Below are 26974 nucleotides of genomic sequence, written 5' to 3'. Positions count from 1 at the left end.
TGGGACCTTCTTCCATGGTTTGTATTACCTGAGAAAAAGAGAATCTGTGAAAGGTTCCTTCTGGCCATGGAACTGAATTTTTAGGTATGAGAACTGCACAAAGGCTCCACAAAGTAAAAAAAAAATAGTAATATAACATAGGAAATACTCTTAAACACTGCCAATTGATTTGCAAACAGTAGGTCTTTTCTTCTTGGTATTTGCAAATGAAGGTTATCGGTAGATTATTCTAGCTGGGTAATGAAAATCGGTTCTTGTACGGAATGTCACGACTGCACCCTGCGGTAACTTTTGCAGTTGCAGGAGTCGCAATCCAAGTTGACTTTGCGGTCGCCCCGTTTGCCTGCAGGTGACGTTTGTGTGCTAAACCTGTACATGCTTTACTGACTTTTCTTCACATACCAAAACGAGTCTCGTTTCCCCCTTCATGGCGGCACATGTGCTGCATCGGGCCTAATTCCCACGACTGGATGGAGCTGCGATGGAGGCGATGTTATCGCCCGGGCGCCGTTGGCCTCGCTTGTTGTCGTCCGTGAAGAGCTGCCCCCATCAATCGGCTCCTCTTAAGAATGTTTTGACTGCGGGGCTAACTGGTGGAATGATTAGCCTTGAAGGTTTGGCCTTAGCTTGTGAAACGAGCAGGCAGCCGCATCTGACCCAGAAAGCCCCCCCCCCTCCCCCTTCACGGGGGATGCATGTGCTCACGACGTCGCAACTTGCCATCTATGTGGGCATGGGCAGGAAGTTATTTTGAGATGCGCCTTTATATTTAATTAAAGGATACTGGTTCTGCCGTGCGTTTTTGATCTGGATAGATCAGTTGAGTGCATGTCAGGCATCCGTGTGCCTTTTACCACAGTAAATATTTAACTAAGAGTATGATTACGGTCGAGGGTAACATGCAGGAGTCAGACGAACGTTACGAGCTATGAGGGATGTTCGTTCACACTGTTACAAACCAAGACTTGTTGGGAGACTTAATCTCAAACAGAGCAAATTGATGATCCTTATCAGATGGTCGGTTGACTGGCGGTGACTCGTTACACCAAAGATCCTTTGGCTGGTCTTCGTTCTGTTTTGTTGCAGTGGGCAGAAATTAATCTTATGGGTGGGATCTCTGGGGGAGCAAGTACCTTCGCAGGACTGTAATCCCGAAAAGTTCTTACATGCGAAGGATTCCAAAAAGTGCCTTAAATACTCCAGATTTGTGAGGCTTAGAGTAAATCTGTATCGGCATAATGATATAAACGATAAGGGTATTAGCAGAGTGGCAGCCGGAGTAAGCAGAAGGGAAGTTGCAGCTGTAGTATGAGAGCGTTGCCCCCCCCCTTCAAACCCTGCGGGTCTCATCATGGGGAAATACAGAGAGGACAGGCCACATGTGAGGGGGCACATGAGCATCTCTCTTAGAGCTTCCAGGGTCAGTTTTTAACAAAGTCGAGAAGCAAGGGGGCTCTCGAGGGAGTGAAATTTAAGATTTAACCAAATGCAAACATCTTATTGTTTGGCACCTAAAGCCCTGAGGTTCGACGTTGACACTGAGTCTTACTTTTGAATAGAAGTTCAGCGAGCCTTATGGTATTGGGGGGCAGGGTGTAGGGGGTGGGGTGATTGCCCTGGGTGGAAAAAGCTAACAGAGCAGCTCTTTCAGCTGGACTTAAATTAATTTTGAAGCTTTATGTTCTCCCCAAGATCATTGTTCAGTGTATGAAAAAGGCAAATTTGCATTTAATTTCGTAAACCATTCCAAGTTGTCTTATGGCAAGGAGGCACTGGGGAAATTTCCGGAAAGATTCTTCTGGGCTTTCATTCAGAGATTCTTTGAGAATGTTTTACATGCTGTTGCATGGTCGAGCCAGTGTCATGAAATCTGGAAAAACACACCCGTGTTCCCAGGTGGTTCGAGCCAGAAGGCCCTCATTAGATGATCTGCTTCATCTGTCGGATTTGTACCTTCCGGGTCTCCTTTCACGTCCCCTGGCTGCCGCTATTCCTACGAGCCTCGCGGATGTTTCAGACACCTCAGATATGGTCGGTAAACTGAATGTAGAAAACTAGATTTCTATAGAGAGCCCTTGCGATCTCCATGTTGTAACATTTACCCAATTACACATTATCTTTGCCGTGTAAGGTTGACTCTTGTCTTGTCTCTTATAATCTAATTTGAAGTTGTACGTTCAGTCTTACTTGGACAGAAGACATTACTTAAGTCAATCTGTCACCTTGGCCACTAGTTGCAAGCTTGTACATTTCTCTGTACGCTCTATAGTGTCTATAGATTGTAATCTGGGTCACTCAGTGGAGCTTAATGTCCGATATAAAACCGCCTGCTAAATGTTGCTGCAGCAATGTTGTCCAAAGGATCATGTTTCAGAGCCTAAGGCCCCATGTTTACAGTTGGTCTTCACTGCTATTTCAAAGGTGTCTTGCAGAATTTCCTTGAGAGATGACCCCCGTTTTAAGTTCATTTCGGCCTTTATGGAAGAGCAGCTATTGTTCCGTCTTACAGTGCAGGCTTCCTTCCGGACCCCATCCATCCTGTTCAGCTTGTTTCCCCATTAAATCTGTTGCTTGTGCACATTCATCTGTGAAAATTCTTAACTGGCGTATTCTGAAATCTTAATCATCGGTTAATTGGCCCCTGTGTGTTTGTGCACGTTTAGGCCGGTTGACTTTCGTTTCAGCGTTCAAGGTTTGTGGATTTTTTTTTTCTTCCCCTTGTAATGGATCAAGATGGTTGCAGCCCCTCTCCAGTCCAAGGGTGTGTTGTCTGTGAGCTCTTTCTGTCGTCGTTGAGTGCTGTGAGTCAGCAGAAAGGATCTCCCCCCCCCGTCAGTGCTGTAACAGGATCGTTGGACCTGGACTGAACTCTGAGAACAAATCAGGCTGTGTAATCGTCTTGGATTTTGTCTAGCTATTAACCGGCAAAAAGAATCAAAAACTCTTCATTTGTGTGGTTCTTCCACATTTATGGTGTTCCTCTGCCTTTATTTCCTTAGGGATCATGAAAGGAAAAACATAAGTGGTTTAATCTTTTAATTCTTTTTTTCATTGTTATGGTATTAGCTTTTGACATTTTCCAGTAATTAATAAGATTACAGCAGCTAATCTGCACAGTCCCCACCTATATCAAGTGGTTGATCATTATCAGGCTATTGCTTTCGGTCGCTTTACTTTTTCCTCCCTTTGGTCCCAACAATTATTGGCGGCAATTAGAAGAACAAATTTGTTGGCTATTTCTGTAGCAGCCGTTAGCGTAGCACTGTAGCTGTTGGGGGACTTGGCTGCATCCAGAGTGTTTGGCCAGCTGTGCTCCTCCCACCAGGTTGTGGGTGGGGGGGTGGCTGGGTGGGGGCTCGACCACCATTCCCTTACTTTTTCCATGGTGGGAGCAAACGTTTCGGCATGGTGCCCACACCATAAACCCAGTACAGGAAATGAGTCTGGCATGGCTGGGTGATTGGGACCTGTGTCATTTTTCGAATCTGACTGTAAAATGTAACTCAGCGCTGGGTTGCCAGCACAGGGGCTAGTCAACCGCTGTGTGACAAATCCTCATTCCTGCCCACGTTTGCACTGTGTGGTACCTCAAAGGGAGTTTTCTCATGTAACTACGCATCGATTCGGCTGCTGACTGCACATTTCTGTAACTCATCCATATTTATGGTGTATCTTTGGGGGTATAAACTCATTTACAACATCCTGTAGTCTTAATATTTGCCCGAAATGATCCCTGGTAGATCCATCTGCAGCATTATATCATGAATACAGTGGAATTGAAGCTAATTAACTGCAAGTAAACAGCCCATGATTTATTGATCTTATTTAAATAACCGAATACGGTTTTAACTAAAACTATCTTTGTGTTCTTCCAGGACTTAATTTACTCGACGTCATTATAGTATTTCAAGGAGGTCTAGAGAAATGTTCAGAATGTTATTGCAACCAAAGCCTTTCCCTAACTTTTGGAAAACATCATAGATTCCGTTTTGTCTCCCAGACGTTGCTGGCAGATAAAACCTCAATGTTGATGTATTTGCATTTAGCTGAGAGTTGACCAAGCAGCCTAGCTTTGTGCCTCGCCAGGTAAGGTGTTCTCTTCTGTCACTGGCTGTTCAGGGATTTGCACGTACGGGCCCCTGAGCTTGTGCCTTTGGTCCCCAGCCCTTTCAGCGGCAGTCGGAGTAATCAGACTTATCACCTTCGATTTGGATGCGGATGAATTTCCGGGCAGAAATGGTGCTTAGTCTGGCTCTGTGTGTTATCACTTGGCAGAGGCGTGGAGCAGTAAGCGGGACGCTTTCGGAAGCAGTTTGTAAGCTCTCTAAAAGCATCTGCCGTAAAGCATAACTATTTTAGGGCGTGTTGCATATGAGGAATGGGCAGCTCTGCCGATTAAAACGTTTTCTGTGTAGGAAGCTTTTGTTTTATTTATTTTTTTAATTAGCAATTTTTTTTCTTTTTTTTTTTTTTATGAATGTTTTACTAAGGGCTGGGGGGGGAAACTAGGTGCAACCATGGCTGAAGATGGCAAGGAGGAACCAGGCTGCTGGAAGTGTCTTCAATGCGATCATCCTCTCTTTCGCTCGTGCACACACACACACACACACACACACACACACACACATACACTGCTGAAGGTCTCTTATGGAGAATAGTAATGCACATTTTCAGTTAGGCCCCAGAACTCTCAATCGCTTTCGGAGTGTGGCCTTCTGTAATCCTCGAGGAGAATGAGCAGCAAATGCTACAGATTTGCAAAACGCTGGCTGCCAGTCAGCGATTTTTTTTTTTACTGCTGTGCTCGGTAAACAAGCTGTTTTCAGATTCCTTACGAGTGCTTTGACTGAAGGGCACTTTTAATCTTAATTTATTATTTAGCCTGAAGAAGCAGCCTGGATTTTTACCTTTCCCTGACTGCCAGACCTTTGCCTGTGCTTGTGCCGGTACCTGCCGCATCATGGGAACGTCGCCAACTGCTCTCCTTGCTTGTTCACAGATGCGTCCTGCTGCCCCTCCTCGGTGTCCAGCCCCCACAGCAGTCCCTCTTCATCCTGGTGGACTCTATCGATGAGGGCTGTCAGCTGGGCGAGGGCGAATCGCGGGCCTCGGGGACCTCCCGCTCCATCGCCGAGCTGCTGGCGAGCCACCACGAGTTCCTGCCACCATGGGTGTTACTCATCTGCTCTGCCCGCCGCCAGAACAAGGCCATCACCAAGCTGTTTACAGGTAAACCTTCGGTTTGCCAGTGTACCTCATGCAGACCAATGCATTCCTCTTGTAGAGTAGGGCATCTCTGAAGGTCAGAAGGTGCTAGAATCAAGCGCGTAAAGCAGTTTGAATATTTTTCCGGATGTGACGTTTACATTTAGATCTGCACTGGCTACATACTGGTCGTGGGTGCAGCATCCTAACCTAAAGAGCCTCATACCTCCCCATGTGGTGTGTGATGTTTAGATAAATTCCTCTGATTAAGTAACTAATCCAGGAGCAAGTATCGATATAAAAGTTCAGAAGAAGAAGAGCCTGTGTGATCAAAGCCAGTCTGCCTCAGCGTGGTGTTATTTCGACAAGCGTCTCGAGGCCGGCTCGCTCACATCGGCTCGCTCGCATTGGCTGTCTCGCATTGGCTCTCTCGCATCGGCTCTCTCGCATGAAAGCTGCACCGCCATTGGTCATTCCTCAGCCAGTTAACAGTGCAGATGCCAGAGTGCGCGTGCAATCACAAAATCCTGAGAGAGCGCCTATTTGACGAAAATCAGAACTCCAGAAGTGATTCGATGTGCCAGTGTCTCCGGGGAAGGCTTCCGCTTGACGCCCCCCCCGTGACGCGTCAGAAGTGCCGTGGCTGTCGGAGCACCTGGGTCCCGTGTTGTTGATAAGCTGGGCAGCTGAAGCGTGAGTCATGCGTCCCTGTGTGGGAGTAGCTTCTTCTCATAACCTTTTCTGTGTCCACGCTGCCTCTCCAGTTCCCAGTTGCGGGGGCTTGTAAAGCTCATAAACACATTACGTTATATAATATTTGATTCAATAAGGGTGGGAATTGAGTGTCGAATTGGCTCTATTTTGAATTATATATCTTCTCAGGGGAAACTATTGAACTTCAGTTTTTTTTTCACGAGGTTATTTTAAAGATAATAGCTAGAAGGGAAATGTATGTGATGTGAATGCATGAACTCAGGTTTACCATGAATATGTACCATGTCTACCCTTCTGATTAAACCTTTTCATGATGAAAAGTGACAGAGAGTCAGAGATGGCACAGAGCATAAATTCGTACCGTTGCTTGTCAATGGGGCTGAACCCTTGCAATTGTACCTTTTAAGGTACAGAAATGAGGCACATCCCAAAGGTACAAACAGCATTAATGTACCATCAATAAGTCCATTGTAGTCTGTAAAAGGTATGGGTACCTACAGCTAAGGGTATAATTGGATCCTTGAGGGCAGAGCCCCAGTGACAAGCAAAGGTACTTTTTTTTTTGCCTTTTTTCTGAGAGTATACGGCGGTTGCTGAAGATCGCCGGCGCTGCTCTGTGAGCTGATCTGCACTGGCACGTTTGCTTGCCAGAAGTGAAAGATGTTTTCATTTTTATATTTTTAGTTGGATTGAGGTGTTTATTGCAGCTTTCATTCATTTTGAGTTGATTGGAATCGGTGAGCATCACGTGTGTATTATTCTCCTCTCAGTGTGGGATTGTGGGAAATCTTTTCAAGGACCAATTGGATTGTTCTGCCTAATGCTGTTCAGCCATTATCCGAACAGGATTGTCATTTTTTCCCCATATAGGTATGTTGATGTTTTTATATATATATATATATATATATATATATGCATGAGGACTCTCTTACTTTCCATCTCCCACTCTGGGTGAGAGTCACAGTGAAAGCCTCTTGTAAATTTCAGCTTGTGTGAGAGTTCACTGATTTTGATACTGATTGTGTGCCAGAACTAAGAAACAATAAATGACCATGAGCACCAGTTGTGTTTGAGTATCTTTGGCTGGTCTCCTGGTCGCAAACTGTTGGGACCTTTGAGTGATCAGAGTGCAGCCTGTCTTTGCTCATGAATGCAGATGCATGTCAGATTAAAGCTCTTTTCAGTTGAAGGCATGTAAAATGGCATAGAATCCCAATCCTGCCAATCATGGAGAGCCCTAGGCCCTGTAACTGTGCCAATCCAGACATGTGGGCACTTCGGTTAACGGTTTTCTGTTGTTTTTTAATTTTTTTGTTTTTCTCTAGCAGCTCAGAGAACCTGTCATTCAAATACCCCATTGTAGGTTGTCTTATTGCTTCGTTTCTGAGAATGTACCAATCAATATCTTTTTTTTTTCTTTCTTTCTTTCCTGTGCTCTCTCTTGTGGGTGCAGAGAGCGAGTACAGCTGTGGGGCTTGTGGGACGCTCCCGCGGTCGCAAAAATCGATGGGAGTGTTGTCGGTCATGCCGATCAGCCCAAGGGTCAAGGTTTTGGAATCCTCCGTGGGTCAGCCTGAAGTGCTCAGCGGCTACTGTCAATACCGGCTTCAGAGGAGCCTCTCGCATCACTCAGACCATAATAGTGGGGGTGGCAGGAGATAGGAAACCCTGACCTGTGTGGGTTCATTTGCGCCGGGATGGCATGAGTTTTGGCAAGACTGGAATTTGAGTGCTTGCTGCTGGACTTAACGGAGTTTTGCGCCGCAGCAGCAAACAGATAACAGATTCGAAAATATAACACGGTTTTATTTTTGTACTTGAAGTAGTTTGTCCTTTATGCTTCTTTCAAGGCCATTTATCGCTGAAAAGCTGCTGGGGAGGGGGGGGAATCTGGAGCAATCAGTCGTTTGATTGTCATTATCGGTTGGGGCAGCGGTAAACTTTAAGTCACCTGTCCTCTGTTTTATTTCATCTGTACACGCTGTCTTTCGCTCTTAGCGTCGTCTGATTACGAGCGATTCCTTGTCATCCTGTCAGAGACCGTTGGGCATCTCGAAAGATAAAGGGATGTATTTTGTCTGTCTGTCACAGGAGTTTAATACCCTAGGAGGCCTCTGTGACGTTTGTTCGTCGTTGTTGTTAGAAGAGCAGAAGCTGCCTCTTCATTTCCATGGAGACTCCCTTTAAGTACGAGCAGAAGGATGTAATCATTCAGAGGCATGTTTGGGGGTTGGTGAAGCAACTTAATATCCGAATCGTTCTTAGGAATGTCGTGCTTGTAGGGTAAAGGCTGCCGCCGTCGTGAGTTTAAGAAGGCCGCTTATAGTCTGGTGCCATCTCCACAGCTTCACACTTCAAGTGTCAAACCTTCTGACGAACATCTAAAACAATGTGTCCCGTAAAACGAACAGCGGGTCTCCCATTCAATCACTAATATCTACTGTATCTGCAGTCTTCACTTGCCTTGCTACCGTGTTTGTTTGTTTTTTTTTCCCCGTTTGGCAAATTGATATGCTGTTTGCAATTTTTCGGCTTCTGTTTTGTCAGAGACTGAACATACCAAGGTGACATGGAGGTACGAGTGCATGTTAGATGGAGAAAAATGATCTGGACTGAATAAAGAAATAAAGACGACAGTTAATTTTAGATGGCCCAAGAGGCGGTGTTTTGATATGTTATAACAAGCCTGAAGGCAGACCAGCGAAGTCTTACTACTCGTGACGACCTTCTCCCCCGCCTGCTGAGATGGTAGCTCCCACACTGCCCATTTTTAATTGCTTGAGCAACGACTGTGATTTTGTTACTGAACATGGAAATGGCAGGTCAAACAGAAGCTAACCTTCACTAAAAATACTATCCCTATTGTTTAGAAGGCCAGTTTTATGTTGGTGGTGCCTTGGCTGGCCTGACCTCCTGCTGGACTTGGCTGGGTGGGTGGTGCTTTATTGGAGGCTGCAGTTTCATTGGCTGTTGGAATCCTGCGTCGTGATTCGCTCAGCAATCATTGGTTTGGCGTCTGACCGTTCGGCCCCTCAGCTTGACGCTGAACTGAGGGGTGAATTTCCCCCAAACCTGTTTCTGGATCAGGAAGTCGATGTGCTCCAAAAGTCCATTAAAGCCGACCACTGTAGATTTCCATTAGCCCCGCAGTCCGGCTTGTTGGTTTCATAAAAAAGCCGTGAGCTGTTTAAAAGGATGCTGGTATTAACAAGGTGGAATCGGTTTGCCTTGGCTGAGTTTCATAATCCTTAGCCCCTTGTACCCGCAGCGCACATAAAACGGCCCCCCTTTATTTTATTTTTTACTTTTCTGCTTGGGACACCGAGGCAGGAAAAGCGTAAAGCCGTTAAACTTTGTGTAGGAAGTGAGGACGCAAAACTAACCCTGTGATTTTTGGCATCAGTCGTTTCCGTGAATCTGAGTGTTACCCTGGCCGCTCGATCATTCTCTTTTGGGGGGTGGGCAGTGACGTAAATATAGTTTTCCCCTTTTCGTTTTCCCACCTTGTCTTGGAGCCATCGCTAGGTAAGTGAAATGGGGAGCTGTGCGGGTGATCTCAGAGGATCTTCGAAGGGATGCCAATTTTGACGAGGCCTGAGGCAGAACGAGTGGAGAGCAGGGCTGGAGATGAAATCGACTTAGTAATTTAGGCAGAGCAAAGGTCTGGGATTTGAAGGTCTAGGCAGGAGCCCTGAGTGTATATATATTTATATTTCCCTTTGAAAGCCACATCTCTCACTCAGCCACTCCTCACTCATCCTACTAACAGTATCATTTACATCATGTACTTTAACACCATTGCTTGTTGTGCTGTGCTTTTCCAAATTGTCCTTTAGGTGCATAACGGCCTACATTAGCACTACTCAGTAATCCCTGGGTACGAATTTTTTTAAATTTTCTATTTATATTTGAATTTTAAAACTGACGTTTTTTTTCTCCCTGGAAACAGTGGGTGGTAGAAAATTGAACGCAGACCTGGATTCCAACTGAGAAGAGCTAAAAGCACATAAATAAAATGTAATTAACAACAGTGTATTCTAGCGGCATCGGCCGACTGTACCCTTCCAATTGAAAGGGAACCATTATTTTGAGTGAAGCCTCTGTGGGACGCGGCTGAACGTTATGCAAATCAGGAAGTCGCCGTCGGACAGAAAGACGCAACGAAAAGCCATAAGCTATGGCTTGGGTTCTCTTTGCGTCTTGTAGTTGGTTACATGCTGCATTATCTTCATAATACACTGAAGGGTGTTATTACAAGGGTTTATTGGGATTAAGTGCTATGATTGCAGTCACTTTACACGTTCTGAGTGTTTAGGTGATTGCTTCCAGTTTCCTTCCCCAACACGAGTCAGATATGGGGGCAGATTATTTCTGTTTTGATTGGCTTTAGAGAGTAATGTTTCAGTGATGCAGGGTTACCCACAGGTAGACCTCGGTGTGAAGGGTTCGGGCGTGAAATTGGAGAATATTAAAAATATCTGTCTCGTAAAATGCTTCCCCCACCCCCGGGGTTTCGGATTGGATTTTTCACCCCTGATCAGTGTGTGTGCAGTTCACAGTTATTTGTGTAGGAGATGCTTTTATACAAAGTGACATGAAATTGAGGTAGCAGGGTCAGTCCCTGGAGGAATTGGGGCTTAACGGCCTCGCTCAAGGGCCCAAGGGTGAAATCACTCTGCCGGCCATGGGATTTGAACCGATGACCAATCCGTCACAGGCATATAGCTCTAACCCACAGCGACACAGGACCACTCCACGGTTTGCATCTGCTTTGCATGTCACGTGGGTCTCCTCCCATCATTCAAGGACATGCAGTTAGGTGAACTGGTCTCTAAATCCCCCACATTGTGTGATTGTGTGTTTGCGATGCGATATGTTTCTACCCCTTGACTATATAGCAGAAAAGCAGCTGAAAGATGGATTGATGCATAGATGGATACGAACAAAACTGCAAGATAAGTTTTTAAACTACCAGTTGGGTTATCAAAACAACATATAGAAGCTGTAAATGAGTGTACATGCTCTTTGCATAGTGAGAGGGAGAAAGAGCCAACATATTAAATTTGTATGGTTCTGTTAAGAGATTAACAGAAGAGTTCTTAAGTTTAACGAGTCCCTGCAAGTACCGTTTGTGTGGGTCCTGAAATATGTCGTGCTCGAGCACAACCGCACCTTTCCTGAGCTTTTGTGTCCTACGGCCACCCTGCTCTTCATGCGGTGTCTCCCTAAATACCGCTAACGGCTGAGGATCGTGTTCGTTTCCTCCGGGACGCTCCTGAGGCTGCCCGCTCCTCCTCTGCTCTGGGAATGAATGGGCCTTTTCAGCGTCCACCGCCGCCCAGCTGACAGGCCTGATTTACCACTGCAGATCGCAGTGGAACATAGCAGGCCTGTCTTAACTGGGTGACCCCTCCCAGCCGTTTTCAGGTCCTCCCTGCCCCCTCATCCACACATAGGCCTTTGGCCGGGGTCACAGCATTCCTCACATTGCCGTCCCGATGGCTTTTGGATAACTCTTCGGGGGGGGGGGGGGATTGGCAGGCACACAGGGAAACTCTGGCCGCCTGACAACACAAATACTGCCATAAAGCACCTAAAACTGTCCCGTCCACCCACCAAATGGAGGCCGGGGCAGGGGGTGGGTGAACCTTTGTGATTCACATGTGGTTATGGGATATGAAATGCAATTAAGTGCTTTGCAAAACATTGGGATGCAACTGGGAACCAGTAATGATTTTTATTTGTAAAATAATATCACCTGACATGCCCAAGCTTGCCGCCCACCCAGCCATAAATATCTTAATATTTTAAGCAGACTATGATACCCCTTTTAATTTGTATTTTCTTATTTATCCATTTATTCATTTGCACAATGCATTGCACTTCGTATTGTCTTGCAGTGTTTGATTACGGAAGCAAATCATGACAGTGCACAGAAACAAACAAATGTACCCCTTGGCATCACTGAAATATAGCTAGCTACCTATCGATGGACTACATGACACATTTTGCTTCTGTTTCTTGAAGATCTCCATCCTCTCCGAGTTGGGTATCCGAAGTGTGGTTTCAGATTTTATCAATAATTGTTGTCTCTGTTTTAATATCTGCTGAGTTTCAGTCCTTAGTTAACATTCTGGCATCCAAGCGCACCTCTATCATTTGTCATGAGACTATATAGAGATGAAATGACCCTCCTAGGTAGAGAGAAGCACTTTGTTCTGTTTTATTGTCAGTGTTGGGGATGAACGAGAGGCTCGTGTTCTGCTCACGGGCTGTTATTCGCGTAGTCGGGTTAACTCGCGCCGCCTCGAAGGCAACCGTCATCCTCCGAACACTGTAATTTACGCTTTAGCGCCTGACAGCCGCACAAATTATAGGTCTACTTTGTTTTTTCCCCCTTTTGTTTTGCAAAAATACCTTTGGTGTGGTGCTGGGTGAGAAGCCTGATGGATGCGCGACGCTAGTCTCACAATTTTCACCTCCATTTTATTATTAAAATTTGCTCTCCCGTTGACAGAATGGTTGAATTCCAGAAAGGGGTAAATGCTTGGTTCCCCGTGGTCATATATTTGTTGACACTGGTTGCCTCTAAACTCTGTCAGATGCATGTTTAGGAATAATATAACTAGAAGGATGGACTCCAAGCTCGGTAAACATAACAGGAAGTGCATGAATAGATATGGTTTATCCAGGTTATGGGGTTAATGCCGCTTCATTTGATTGGTGAATAAAATTTGATTGATTCACCAATTAGGTTAGGTAATTGTTTGATTGGCAGTAAATAAATGTTGAAGCCCTGCTTTGTGCTGATAAGAGGTTAAGGAGAGGCCTTTAATGCCTGGGTGGTGTCAACAGTTGCCTGAGGCATGTGCAGGGATGCCAAGAATAGCTGTGCGAGTTGCTGATTTGGAGTCTGCTCATACAGGGGCCGGACCCCACGCTCACCGAGCAGTTCGTCATTTGGCTCTGGGGAGGGGAGCGGCTGGTTCGAGATTCCAGCTCCGCCGCAGGTTGTCGGATGCGGAACGGCGAACGCACGGCCTGAAGACCGCGCAAGCCGAAGTCACTTGGAGGTCATGCGTAGCGTGACCTGCCAGGAACGTCACAACCTAGAAAGGTCCGGAAAGTTCCAGAAGTCATTGACGGTCTCGCTCTATGGGCAGCAGCGATGGACATATGATTGCAATAGACAAATGTTCCCTCTTCCATCTTGGTGCGATGCATTTCTTAGGGAATAGATGCAGATGCTGGTACTGAGTTAGATGGGGGTGGGGAATCTATCAGGCCAGTGAGAAGCAGTGTAACACAAGCCCCCCCCCCCATTTTGTCTGTTCTGACTATAATCTGGAAGCCCTGGCAGAAGGGTCATCAGAAATTTGCAAGCAGTACCCATACCCTACCCAAGCGTTAACACGTGAGCATTTTCTTGCCATGGAACAGTTCACGCTCTCCCAAAGCATGTGCCGTATGCGCTCCCACATGCATCATTTCATGCTGGATTAATCTCCACTGGGCCTGGTATTTAGAGTCGGCGATTGAGATGGGAATATCACATGGTACAACGGACTTAACGCGATGGATCATCTTAGGCATTTCGCGGACCAAGCGCTGGGAACCGTCTGCTGCGATTGAGCTGCCTGTCTCGACTCAGACTGGTTATTTCACCTCGAGAAGCCCCGGCGTCTCAATGGGAACGCTTCTCCCCTCTATATTTATTTGACTATGCCTCTTGCGTTGTAATTCCAATAAATAAATCTGTCTGCAGATATCGCTCCAGGAATTACTGACTGTGTGTTCCTGCAGCTCTGGAAGCTGGTGTTTTAAATGTCAGGATGGGACGTGTCTAGACAAGACCGTCTGTTTCCAAAGCTGATTCAGATACTGTGTATGCATGAGGCCTTTTCGTAGTTTATTAAAGGCAAAAGGTTCCCTTTTATCGTGTTGTGTATATGTGCGCAGGATGCTTCGATTGTTCCCAGAATTTGTCAAATGCCAAGTAGCATAACTGTACAGCCTCTCCCTAGGTTATGATAGGTTTGCCGGAATGTAGCCCCATCGTAAGTTGAATATGCATTTTGATACAGTACACCTAACGTAGCAAACATCATAGCCTAGCTTTCGTTAAACATGCTTAGAACACGTACATTAGCCTGCAGCTAGTTTCATTAACATGAAGCCTAATTTATATATTTTTTTTAAAAAGTGTTTAATATCTCCTGTAATTTATTGAATAATTTACTGATAGTGAAAAATACTAACCTATCATACAATCGAAATGTAACTCGGACTGTCGTGACCTGGGACCGAGAGCATCTGTAGTCATCAAGATGAAAATATGCTTTGATCTGATCCCATTTCCAGTCTCAGCGTTGTACCTTGGACCTGGGTACCTAACCTAAAATGCTTTAATGGCTACCAAGAGGTTAAAAAAGTTTGCTTCGAATAAACTATATAAAGAAAATGAAGCGAATTACATAAGGTTACTAAAATTACATTGGCTTTACAACATGAGTTTAATTGCACATTGCCCATAAACAGTGGTGACAGAGCCCTTATAAATGTCTTCAGTTGTCTTTGGTGGCCCATGATAATATGTTAGGAACCTGAATACTACTGGCTTGGTGGAAGGTGTTTATTGGAGGGCAGTGTGGAATACCTGAGGTTATGGGTTTGTCTACACCCTCCCATGCCACGCTATCGTGTGTCCTTGAAGACCAAAGCCTTACCCGGTCACGGAATCAGCTCACGCACCTCAAAAGGTCTCAAATTGATGCCAGACTCGCCCGTGATTTTTGGGCCCGGATCTCCAGAGAAGCCACTTGCTCCTCCTCCATCATCTGCAGGATTAGTTAGGCCGGCGGCTCTGCTCTGTGCATCCGCTTCGGTCCCGGGCCTGTGTGTTTCCTGTTTATAACGATCAACAGCTGGTTGCAGTACCCGGGCCACGTGCATCCTATAGACCACAAACACGCTTGCGGGGGTCATCAAGGGCTCCACGCTAATGAACGGTTCTGTAGTACTTTGCTGTATAGTTATAATTGATAAATGCAGTTGGTGCTAATGTGCATAGAATTTTGTTCTGGGCTCCGAAAAAAAAGATCTGATTGCTGGATATGGAGGAAACAATATTGCAATAAACCTGTAACCTTGCGTGATCCCTGGCGATGACTGCCGGATGACCAACCGGAGGAAGTCAATTAGCGATGACCAGAGGCAGTTGCACAATGAAGACTAATGGTTTTCGATGGCTGGCAAAAGTTCAAAAGACTTACTGGGCTTTCATTTAAAGATAAGGGTAACCATTATGAACGTCATACAAAAAGAGGATAGACGTGCTGGAGTCTAGTTCCAGCTTCCCTTTCATTGCCTGCATCTTTTGTAGTGGGGACATCTGTTACATTAGCATTGATTCAGACCCATAAACAGCGAGTTGGACCCATATGAGCAGCCTCTTGTTCTCTGTTCACGGGACTGTTGGATGTATGGCCATATTTAACACTTCATAAATAACAGGAACCAGGGTGGATTTTCCATGCATCATCGGCATATTATTGTGGCCTGCTGTTGAGAAGAAAAGAGAGAGATCTGATGCCGAGTCTAGATATCGAAGTGTTATGGTGTCTCTTCCTCCCCTGCACCCTACCAATCACGTGCCTGGTTCTTGGCGATAGCCAAGGAGGCTAGAGGGCCACGTGTGAAACGGAGGGTTTCTCCGCCCAGCCAGAGAGCCCGTGGCGAGAACAGGCGCGGGGCTTGGCACGGGCTGTGGCGCGTGACGTGGGGCCCGAGTGGGAGTCTGGCAGCCCCCGTCCTCAGCAGCTGAATGAAAGGGCTTTCAGGTCTCCTTCAATCACAGGCCTTTTCTTTGCAGTTCTTTGGCTCCCAGCTGGTGGTCTCTTTTTGGGCAGGTTCAAATTGCTTTAAAAGCATCGCTTTTAGGGTTTCTGCACTTCTTGGGGATTTTCCCATTTTCACTATACTGCCAGAAGATGACCTGAATGCGAGCACAATATCGGCCCCATTTGCGTTTCGAGAATGTCAGAAATCCATCTGAGACCTTTGTCCCGTCGTTCCCTTGAGGTTGCTGCGAGTCGGTCAGCAGGCTCGCTCAGTTTGCTTACGGATATGCGTCGATCTGCTGCACATGTGAGCTGATCTTAGTTTGAGCTCGGTGCTGCGCCCCGAAGGTGTATGCGTGTAGTAGCCGCTTCTCAAAGTTCGGCGAGACACCTGGCCTTTCGTTTGGTTGGAAATGCTCCGGACCTGGAGCATCTGTTCCATCCTTCCCCGCTGTCCTGCCTGGGTCGCCTCCCAGGTGCTGGAGCGCATCATGGCCTAGTGCTGACACAATGTGTTTGTGTCGGGCCTCCGTAAGGTTTCCAGCCGAACTCTCACAGGCTTCCGGCCTCCGCAGTTGGGATTGCATTGTCATTGAAGGATGGGTTAATGCAATGCATGTACTTAGGATTTCTTACATCTCCTATGCAGTTCGGTTTCAATCTTTTGTCTCCATAGCAGCTATATGGTCATTATCAGATTGTAGGCAATTGTAAACAATTGTGATAATATTTATGTGTAAAATTTCACTCTTCCTTTCGCTTGTGTTCCCGAGGAGCTCTCGTCTGATTCTTTACCTTGTACGGCCTGTGGACGATGTGAGTCTGGCTCCATTTGTTTAATGGAGAGTGACCGCACTTGGGTCGTAAGGAAGTAAACGGACTCACAAGGGAGATGAATAATGGCAGAATGATGTGCTTCAGTTCTACTGAGTCCATCCGGATTGCGTTTGCAGAATATGTGAGCAACACCAGAGCCGTGCATGTGCACGTTTTGACCTCCCTCCAAATTAAGCTCCTCCAATCTTCGGCCCATGGGAAAACCCCAGCCTCCAGATTCCTCCACACTTCCCTTGGGTTCCAGCACTGAACGGACTGATTTACTTAGAGGACTTCCTCCAGTGTGGCTTGGAGAGCTTAAACGAATCATTTCCGCTTTCAGCGGGTCTAATAGCACTTTCAGGAAATAATAAGCATTCATTACTGTAGAGAACCAAATTATACTAACGGTCCAACTTCTGGTAGTTACATGCATTATGTACATTAAAGGCGTAGATGGGAATGTACGTATGAAGTAGCTAGTAACTATTTTTTGAGTTAAGTAAATTTTATTTCTGCTTTATTGTCTGGATATTTGTATCTGTAATAAGTTTCTGCACGAAGGCTTATTTCTTTTTGCAACATTTTCTCTAGCCCGGAACTCTTCATTCCAGAGTGATCTTACTGAACTTGCTTATGTCACACATTCATCGCTGTGCCAGTTGACGTTGGTGCCGGACATCTGTGCCAAACTCCGTGTTTGTTCATCATGTTCTTTTAAAAAAAAGAAAAAAGTTGTGGTGTATTCAGATTAACAAGAAATCTGTCCCTGCCTCTGCAATGAATGTGCCGCACAACTACTGGTGGTCCAAGCGTGAAGTTATTTAGAAGTCTGTTATTGTCGGCGGTTTTTTGGACCTATCGTATTTAGTACTGTTCAGCAGAGTTCTCTTTCTTCTGATTATAGTTGGGAAAGGGCTTTTGCACATACTACATCTGTGCGTCAAAGATTTAAAATATTCTCTGGCTGCTTATATAAAAGTTGATATTGAACCATGACTCTCCATGTCTATATCCCTGCTGAACCACTGGTAAGAAACTAAGGTTGCACCGTCAGTGCATTAACACTAAATGGCTTACACTCTCTGAAAGGAGTGTCCTTTAATGGCTACTTTTAAGGAGTGAAGGATAAAGTGTCTTACTGCTGAATAACACCTGGCGGCGGGAGGTTACATTAAATAATTATATGGCCATTGGGATACAAAACTACTTTATGTATACAAAGAAAATGTTGTAAATACACCTTGGCAATTCAGGGAAGTGGAATCTGTTTTTAGATAAGGCAGTCCTTTGATGTCCAGAATTTATTGAAATTGCAGCGCTCACTTCTAATTGACTTCCATTCTTCTTGGTCTCTTGCAGGATTTCGCAAGATCAGCCTGGATGACCTCCGGAAAGCGTACATCGTCAAAGACGTGCAGCAGTACATCTTGCACCGCCTGGACCAGGAGGAGGCTCTCAGGCAGCACCTCACCAAGGAGACGGCCGAGATGTTGAACCAGCTTCACATCAAGAGCAGCGGCTGCTTCCTGTACTTAGAGCGGGTACTCGACGGAGTGGTGGAGAACTTCATCATGCTGCGTGAGATCCGCGACATCCCTGGGACACTGAACGGCCTGTACCTGTGGCTGTGCCAGAGACTGTTTGTAAGGAAGCAGTTCACCAAAGTGCAGCCCATCCTCAACGTCATCCTAGCCTCATGTAGACCCCTGACAGTCAAGGAGCTTTACCATGCTGTCTGGACGAAAAACATGACATTGACCATGGAAGATTTCCAAAGGAAAATGGACATCCTCTCGAAGTTGCTGGTCAACGGCTTGGGCAGCACAAAGATTCTTTTTCACTATAGTTTTGCGGAATGGCTGTTGGATGTCAAGCACTGCACTCAGAAGTATCTCTGCAATGCAGCAGAAGGACACAGAATGATGGCAATGAGCTACACCTGCCGGGCCAAAGAGCTCAAGCCGCAGGAGGTACAAGAGTTTGCATTGCATTTGATTAACTCAAACCTGCAGATAGAGCCGTTTAATCTTGCACTCTGGATGGTATGGAACGGCACACCAGCAAAGGACTCCTTGACAACATCCATACCCAAAGAACAGGAGGTATTGCAGCTCCTGGTCAAAGCTGGTGCCCATGTCAATAGTGAGGATGACCGTGCATCTTGCATTGTGCAGCAGGCCTTGGAAAGAGAAGACTCGATTCGGACTTTGCTGGACAATGGGGCCCCCGTGAACCAAAGCGACACCAACGGTAGAACTTTGCTAGCCAATGCAGCATACAGTGGTAACCTAGACGTAGTCAACCTTCTAATCTCCAGAAGAGCAAACTTGGAGCTCGAAGACAGCAATGGACAGACGGCACTTACACTGGCAGCAAGGCAAGGGCACACTAAAGTAGTGAACTGTCTCATTGGCTGTGGGGCGAACATCAATCACACGGACCATGATGGCTGGACAGCCCTGAGGTCGGCTGCTTGGGGCGGTCATTCAGAAGTAGTTTCTGCTCTTTTGTATGCTGGTGCAAAAGTGGACTGTGCAGATGCTGACAGCAGGACGGCTCTGAGGGCTGCAGCTTGGGGTGGCCATGAGGACATAGTGCTGAACCTGCTCCAGCATGGGGCAGAGGTTAACAAAGCCGATAATGAAGGAAGGACGGCACTCATTGCCGCAGCATACATGGGCCACCGGGAGATCGTGGAGCATCTTCTGGACCATGGAGCAGAAGTGAACCATGAGGACGTCGATGGGAGAACTGCCCTTTCTGTTGCAGCTCTGTGTGTCCCCGCCAGCAAAGGGCACGCCTCGGTTGTCAGCCTCCTCATCGAACGGGGGGCAGAAGTTGACCACTGCGACAAGGATTGTATGACCCCTCTATTGGTGGCTGGCTATGAAGGACACGTGGATGTGGTCGATCTACTGCTGGAGGGCGGTGCGGACGTGGATCACACAGACAACAACGGCAGGACCCCGCTCCTCGCAGCGGCCTCCATGGGCCATGCGTCAGTTGTAAACACCTTGCTTTTCTGGGGCGCGGCTGTGGACAGCATCGACAGCGAGGGTAGGACGGTGTTGAGCATAGCTTCTGCTCAGGGCAATGTGGAGGTTGTTCGGACTCTGCTGGACAGAGGGCTGGATGAGAATCACCGGGACGATGCTGGCTGGACCCCTCTCCACATGGCTGCGTTCGAGGGACACCGGCAAGTCTGCGAGGCTCTACTTGAGCAGGGAGCACGATGTTCGGAAGTAGATAATGATGGACGCGTCCCGCTAATACTGTCTGCACAAGAGGGCCATTATGACTGTGTGCAAATCCTTCTAGAAAACAAGTCCAACATCGATCAGAGAGGCTATGATGGGAGGAACGCGCTCCGGGTGGCTGCACTGGAAGGCCACAGGGACATAGTGGAACTTCTCCTCAGCCACGGTTCTGACATAGACTTTAAAGATGCAGATGGACGCCCCACACTATACATCTTGGCACTTGAGAACCAGCTGGCTATGGCAGAATACTTCCTAGAGAATGGGGCCAATGTTGAGGCTAGTGACACAGAGGGGAGAACGGCTCTCCATGTTTCCTGCTGGCAGGGGCATATGGAAATGGTTAGGATGCTGGTCAATTGTCATGCGAATGTCAACTCTTGCGACAACGAGAAGCGGTCCGCCCTGCAGTCTGCAGCCTGGCAGGGGCACACCAAAATTGTCCAGTTTCTGATTGAAAACGGCACACACGTGGACCACACGTGCAACCAGGGGGCAACTGCACTCTGCATTGCAGCTCAGGAAGGACACATCGACGTCGTCCAGATCCTGCTTGAGCACGGCGCGGACCCCAACCATGCCGATCAGTTTGGCCGCACGGCCATGCGGGTGGCCGCGAAAGGGGGGCACTCTCAAATTATAAAGCTCCTGGAAAAGTATGGTGCCTCAAGCTTGAATGGCTGCAGCCCCTCCCCAGTACACACGATGGAAGAGAAGACTCCCATCTCTGTTTCTGGAAAGATGCAGTCACTCACAATAAAGTCAGACAGCTCCAGTAGCACTGGAGCAGGCGACCTCCAGCCGTCAGGACGAGGTCTGTCGAATGGGCCGGGCCACGCCTTCAGCTCCCCATCGGAGTCCCCCGACTCTACGGTAGACCGGCAGAAGTCCTCCCTCTCAAATAACTCCCTCAAAAGTTCTAAGAATTCTTCCCTGAGGACAACCTCATCCACTGCGACAGCCCAGACTGTGCCAATAGACAGCTTCCACGGGCTCACGTTCACCGAGCAGATACAGCAGCATTCTCTGCCTCGCAGCCGAAGTAGGCAGTCTATAGTCTCCCCGTCCTCCACCACTAAGTCTATCGGACTACAGCCTAGCTCTCCATCCAGCGAATTTGAATGGAGCCAAGTCAAAGCCAGTCTAAAATCAACCAAAGGAAGTAAAATCGGAAACGGCACATCCAGCACCTCAAGCAAAGGACTTTCGGGAGAGAAGAAGAAGTCCAAGAACGGTAATTCAACCCAGGGTCCTGTGTTAGAATATGAGATGACCCAGTTGGACAAAAGAAACGCCCTTACAAAGCCAGTCTCAAACATCGGATTGAAGGATCCACAGTGCAAGATCGTGGTCCCACCCTCCGCCCAGCAAGAAGTGGGGCGCTCGCAACAGCAATTCCTCATCCAGCAGCAGAGTAGTTCAGAGAAGAAGCGGAACGGCATTATGACCAACCCTAATTACCACCTACAGGGCAATCAGGTGTTCCTTGGCAGAGTGTCTGTTCCCAGGACTGTACAAGACAGAGGGCATCAGGATGTCCTTGATGGCTACCCAATTGGTGAGACAGAATTAAGCCTTAAACAAGCCCTCAAACTGCAGATTGAAGGGTCAGAATCTGGCTTTAACTACAAAAAAGAGACCCCATTGTAACTGGTAAGTTTGTCTATAATTGTTACTTGATTTTAAGTTCATTGGAATATGTTGATCTTAAAGTAACCCCCCCCCCCACCACCACGTGAATGGGAAAATGTACTGTTCTCTTTGTCTTTTTCCGTATGGTAATCTTTAATCTGTTTTTTGCTGGGGGGGGGGGGGGGCAGGAAGTTAGCCTTCAACATGAAGTTGGCAATGTAGCAGTAAAATCTACTTTAACTCTAATAGGAAATGCCATGTATAAAATCTATGTATATTTGATCATTTTTACTGTACAGAGACGGTATTTTAGATTATGAAAATAAAAATACTATTATAAGATTAAATTTCATTGTGCCATGTGCCACATAAATATACTTTTGAGTCCAAGCAACTGCTTTCATCAGTCATTTTGAATTAGCAGCTGTTTGAAACAAAAGGCCTTTATGAATTAAACAGCTGAAGTGAACGCTGGGTTTTTTAGTGTGTGTGTGTGTGTGCGTGCGTGCGTGCGTGCGTGCGTGCGTGCGTGCGTGCGTGCGTGCGTGCGTGCGTGCGTGCGTGCGTGCGTGCGTGCGTGCGTGCGTGCGTGCGTGCGTGCGTGCGTGCGTGCGTGCGTGCGTGCGTGCGTGCGTGCGTGCGTGCGTGCGTGCGTGCGTGCGTGCGTGCGTGCGTGCGTGCGTGCGTGCGTGCGTGCGTGCGTGCGTGCGTGCGTGCGTGCGTGCGTGCGTGCGTGCGTGCGTGCGTGCGTGCGTGCGTGCGTGCGTGCGTGCGTGCGTGCGTGCGTGCGTGCGTGCGTGCGTGCGTGCGTGCGTGCGTGCGTGCGTGCGTGTGTGTCCGTGTCCGTGTCCACTCGCTTGTATGTCCAAAAACCGGTGAGTGGTTCTGCAGTGTAACAGCTGCTTGTCAGTCAGGTGTTAAGCGGGAAATTCCATGCAAACATAAAGGCTCCTCTGTTCCTCAGACAATTCTGTGCGTTTACAAAAAAATCATTCATTTTGACATTTGGCTCGACCTTAAAGCTGTCCAGGCCATTGTCGAATCTGGAGGAGCTCCATACGTTGGTGTCCAATTTTTACTGCAATGCCAAGCCTGTCACTATTCTGCATTATAACTAGTCAGCTTGTTAAACATGAAGCGTTCAGTGAGAAAATACCGATATTGAGCTAGAAAGGGCTTTTCCTGGACCTTACAGCTACTAAATTAATATGTATTTTTTAATGAATCCATTTAGCTTTTCGGGTCTCAAGTTGCCCAGATGGTGATGAAATGCGCTCCAAGGCATATGAAATGGTCAGGTGTTGACTGTCACCCCCACCGTAAAAAGCCTAGCGTATTGAAGATTAATGTTACAAAAAAAACATTTCTTACAGATTCTTCTGATTAAATTGATAAATGACCTGAGAAGAGTGGGACATTTTGCCTCATTTCATATTTAGAGTATATCTCTAATGGATTTTGTTTTTGATTTTAAAAAATAATAATAATAAAAAAAATTTTTAAAAAGTAGCCATGGCAAATGACTTGAACGCTAGTGGGTGGATTTATCTTTTGTTGTCAATCACTGCCTGATTTGGACCAATAGGAGCCAATGAAGTGTCCAGCTGGAAGTGCATTAAAGCAGAAGTTTAAGCACAGGCAAACACTTTCATTGCTGTTTTTTAATTACTGCACCTGGAACAAACCCAGCAGTGAGTTTGATTTGCTTTTTTTTCTTTTCCTTCATGCCATTCAGCCCTTACTTGCTGTGATTTCAATGCAGCTTCTTTGTTACAAAATAGTTAATCTTGCCTTTTGCTTTTGTCAGTGAGAATCTTTTGTTAACAGCGCTATCTTACAGCCAAGGGATTTACGTGACACTTCTCGGCCGCTGCGAGTATTTAACACGTATTGCAGAAAAGCCTAAGCACAAAAAAAAAGTGGCAGGAGACCATTTTCTGCTAAGTTTTAAACAACTTTCTGTCTTCTTGTTTCAGACTTGTCAAGAGGAGCATCTGCTGTTCCGGAGGAGGAGATCGGTAGTCTGCATATTACTGATCTTGCACCTCAGAAGCCTGCAAAAAAACGTTGGTCTCTGCACACGGATAATGTAGACTGATGCTGCAATGTGCCTACAATTGGGACGGCCTTTTCAGTGTAACCCTGCACGTTACCATTTTATTTAACATATCAATATTTAATGCGTAGAGGATGCACTTTTCATTTTCGTTTGGTTTCGTTTCTCATGTGTGTGTGCGCGCGTTTTTTAATTTTTTTTTATTGCTCGTTTCCTAACAAACTAATTGTTGAATATGTACGATGTCCCCCCCCCCCTTTCCTTTTGTGTGTGTAATTTTTTTTGCCTGCAAATGTACGTGTTTGGGACAATGTACTGGCAAGTACAGTATCGCGACAACATCGTAGTATTAATTCATTTCATGACACCGGGTAACATCATTGAATCTCCACCTCTGAACATCCAGAGTTTCACGTCCATGCGCTGAACATGTAGTATGTTGTATGTATAGTAGCACTGCTAATTTGCAATATGGGTATAATCAAGCATATTTATTATGGAAAAAGCCACTTTGTATTGTACAATTTTTTTTTTTTGACATGGTGCTGTGTTTTATATTTTACCTGCAGAAATGTAGGACTCCATCCTAGGAAATGACTTGTGTTTGTTACACATAGTGTTACTGGCTGCAAGGGAACAGAAGTCATTGAACTCAAACTCACTTGGTTTCGTTTTGTCCCTGTGGGACGTTTACCTGTGTTGTTGTTTTTTTTTAATCCCATTTTAAATTTGAACAACACTCATCACGTGCAAGTTTGGTGCTAAATATGACATTTCATTTAAAGTAGTGATACTCCCCCATGTGTGCTCTGCAATGCAAGAAAAAAATGCGAACATAACCCCTCCCCCCACCCCAGATGGCAGTTAGAGTATGTGTCTGACAAGGCTGTTTACTTTACAGTTTACTTTAAACAGCACAGGTTTTTCCCGTTTTTCAAAATGGCTGACTTTGCAGCACAACCCCCACCACCACACACACAGCCCCCCCCCCCCCCCCCCCTCCCAAGATAAACTTCTCTCCGGGCGGCAGTCTTTAAACCAAAATATTTGTGAAGCATCGTTCGAAGTGTTGCATTACATTTGTGTTAAAACGTGAGACAGAGTGGGTGGAAGGTGTGTCTGAGCTTTCCGGAAAGTCAGGCGCGGGGCTTTGGAACGGGACAGGCTGCGGGACTGTACGCAGCTGCTTCTCGTGGGCCGGCGGGAGGAGTGTGTCAGCATTTTTCTGTAACGTCATATTTTTGCTGGCTTTTCGGAGCCCTGTCAGTGTGCCGCCTCGCCGAGAAGAAAATGGAAAGCAGAATGGAAAAATCGTCGTCATTGATGCACAATTACACTTAAAAAAGGCGAAACGTGGTAATCGGTCAGTTAAAGGTCCAACTCTCCTCCGCCCGTTTGGACAAGAAGTTGAAGTGAGAACTGTAAATAAAAACCAGAAGGGCATGTTGGGCTGAACAGTGAATAATTGTTGAGTCATTCGTTAGGCCCTGAAGTTCGTTTTGGTTTCTTCTGCAAAACGTCATTTTTATGTTTTTCAGTTTCATTTAAGTCGGTTGATTGTAAATAGCTTACAATGTACATTAAACTTCATTTCCAAATTTTATTTCCTGTATTATATTGCGCTGAATTTCCTGATGTATCTTAAAGTGCTTAATAAATCTATTTGCTTTACTGGCGGAAAAACAAAAAATGTGCTGCGTTAACCTAGTCCCTGTACTGTCACGTTAACACGAGCGTAGTGGGACCACGTTCGTTTGAAATGCCGTGACTGCATGCCCTTCGTAGGACGGGATGAGAGAATCGGCACAAGCGAGCGTGCAGGTGCTGGTCGTCATGGTGATGCGCACAATGGCTGTGGACCCCGTGCACCTTCGGGGGATCTTCACCCACCTCTCCTGGTATGAGCACAAGCCAACAACAGGAATATCTGCTGTGCATAATTCAGCATATGCAAAACGAAATGGGGAAAGAAGAAATATCCAGTGCTTGACTTTTGAAGTGAGAATCCACCTTTGGAAAAAAAATATGGATTTTTAATAGCTCTGAAATATTATCAAATGGCTTTGGTTAAGACCTTAAGATTTTGATGAATTGCTAACGGCCAAACGCCTTTCGGGGTTCCAGAATGTACAGCATTGCTTCGTGCAAAAAAGGAGATGTAACATTTGAAAGCGTTAGGTGGGATTCCTAGATTTGTCTAGACACACCCGCGGCCTGCCACACTGCAGAATATCAGCGATAACATTATGCCATGGGTAGATATTATGATTGAACTCCAGATATATGATAGATGTAGTTGGCCTGTATTGAAATTTGTTTAGATCTGTCAGACAAAAAAAACAAACCTTCATTCCAGCCTCTTCGCAGGAAGGAAGGTGTAAATGTAGCATGTCCCATCCTGAAACTTGGCTGTCATAATGTTACATGCTGGGAAATCTTCAGGTGATATGGCTACATCCACTCTCGCCATAGTAACTCCTACATTTGAGTCCATTACTTGCTGTAGCCTTAAGCTTTACATGGTCATATTATCACCTCATAGTAACAGACCAAAGCCACTTCCGCACTTTATAAACTGCACTTATCCTCGCAAAACCAAGAATTTTATTCTAGGAAAACAGCGCACTGCAAAGCTAACCAGTACATTGATGTCCCACTCGGAGGCTTTGGCGATCCTGAGAACCTACTGACACTCGATGGGTTTCCATGCCCCTGCTTCTGCCGAGTGGCCGCATCCGCACAGCAGCCCAAGCATTCCCAAGTTGCTGTGTGATTTTATTGATTTAATTGATTTTTATTACAGAAATCCAGTTTAACTCGTGGTCAGATGGCTTGTTGGAGAAGCACTGAACCAGCACTGGAGCACCGTGAAGCACTGGAGAAGCACTGGAGACGCAACGGTAATCCTATGACTGGGAATGGGACTTGCAATGAGGATTGTCATTCACTGAAAAAAAAAATCAACGTTTATATTCAGAATGGTACAATTATATTCACAGTGGCTGAAAATGCAATTAAGGCATCCTTTAATTTGTATTAGCGGAGTTCTAGTACAAGATTTTTGGGTCAGTTGTTCCTGGAAGAGGTTGACGTAATTTCTTAAAATTCTCTAGTTATGTAATAAACTCTTTTTGGTAGTGAGGTGTTATATGAGATATCCTGCAGTGAAGCAGCTTTTAAAACAAATGAAATCCCACAGTGCCTATTGATCCAGATGAAACACATGACCGTGCAGAATTCAGCAGCAGGAAGGCAGGGGCTGTGAATCCCCCCCCAGCACAAGCTGGCCCTTTGAGTCACATCCCCCCAACAATTGCTTCCAGACACGGGGTTTAGCTTATTGAATTGATTAGTATTCAGTGGCATCCCACAGTGCAGGAAAGTGGTGATACTGTCTGTTTTGTATTCATCACCGATGTCAAATTTGGAAACCTTTCATTAGGCTTTTTGTT

The 26974-nt window shown here is 46.2% G+C and overlaps 1 protein-coding gene across 1 annotated transcript in view; it reads left to right on the top strand.

Moving 5' to 3' along the window:
- Window positions 1–25125, top strand: part of LOC125704382 (ankyrin repeat domain-containing protein 50-like) — a 28595-nt gene extending 3470 nt beyond the window's left edge. Inside the window, exons 3-5 of the mRNA XM_048969821.1 lie at window positions 5000–5229; window positions 17937–21487; window positions 23443–25125. Coding sequence (XP_048825778.1) covers window positions 5000–5229; window positions 17937–21484 — 3778 coding nt within the window. The 3' untranslated portion in view covers window positions 21485–21487; window positions 23443–25125. The remainder of the gene's footprint in view (window positions 1–4999; window positions 5230–17936; window positions 21488–23442) is intronic.
- Window positions 25126–26974: the final 1849 nt, after the last annotated feature.

This window comes from Brienomyrus brachyistius, chromosome 12, assembly GCF_023856365.1.
Source record: "Brienomyrus brachyistius isolate T26 chromosome 12, BBRACH_0.4, whole genome shotgun sequence".
NCBI classification, from domain to species: domain Eukaryota; kingdom Metazoa; phylum Chordata; class Actinopteri; order Osteoglossiformes; family Mormyridae; genus Brienomyrus; species Brienomyrus brachyistius.
This window is presented reverse-complemented; position numbering and strand designations above follow the sequence as displayed.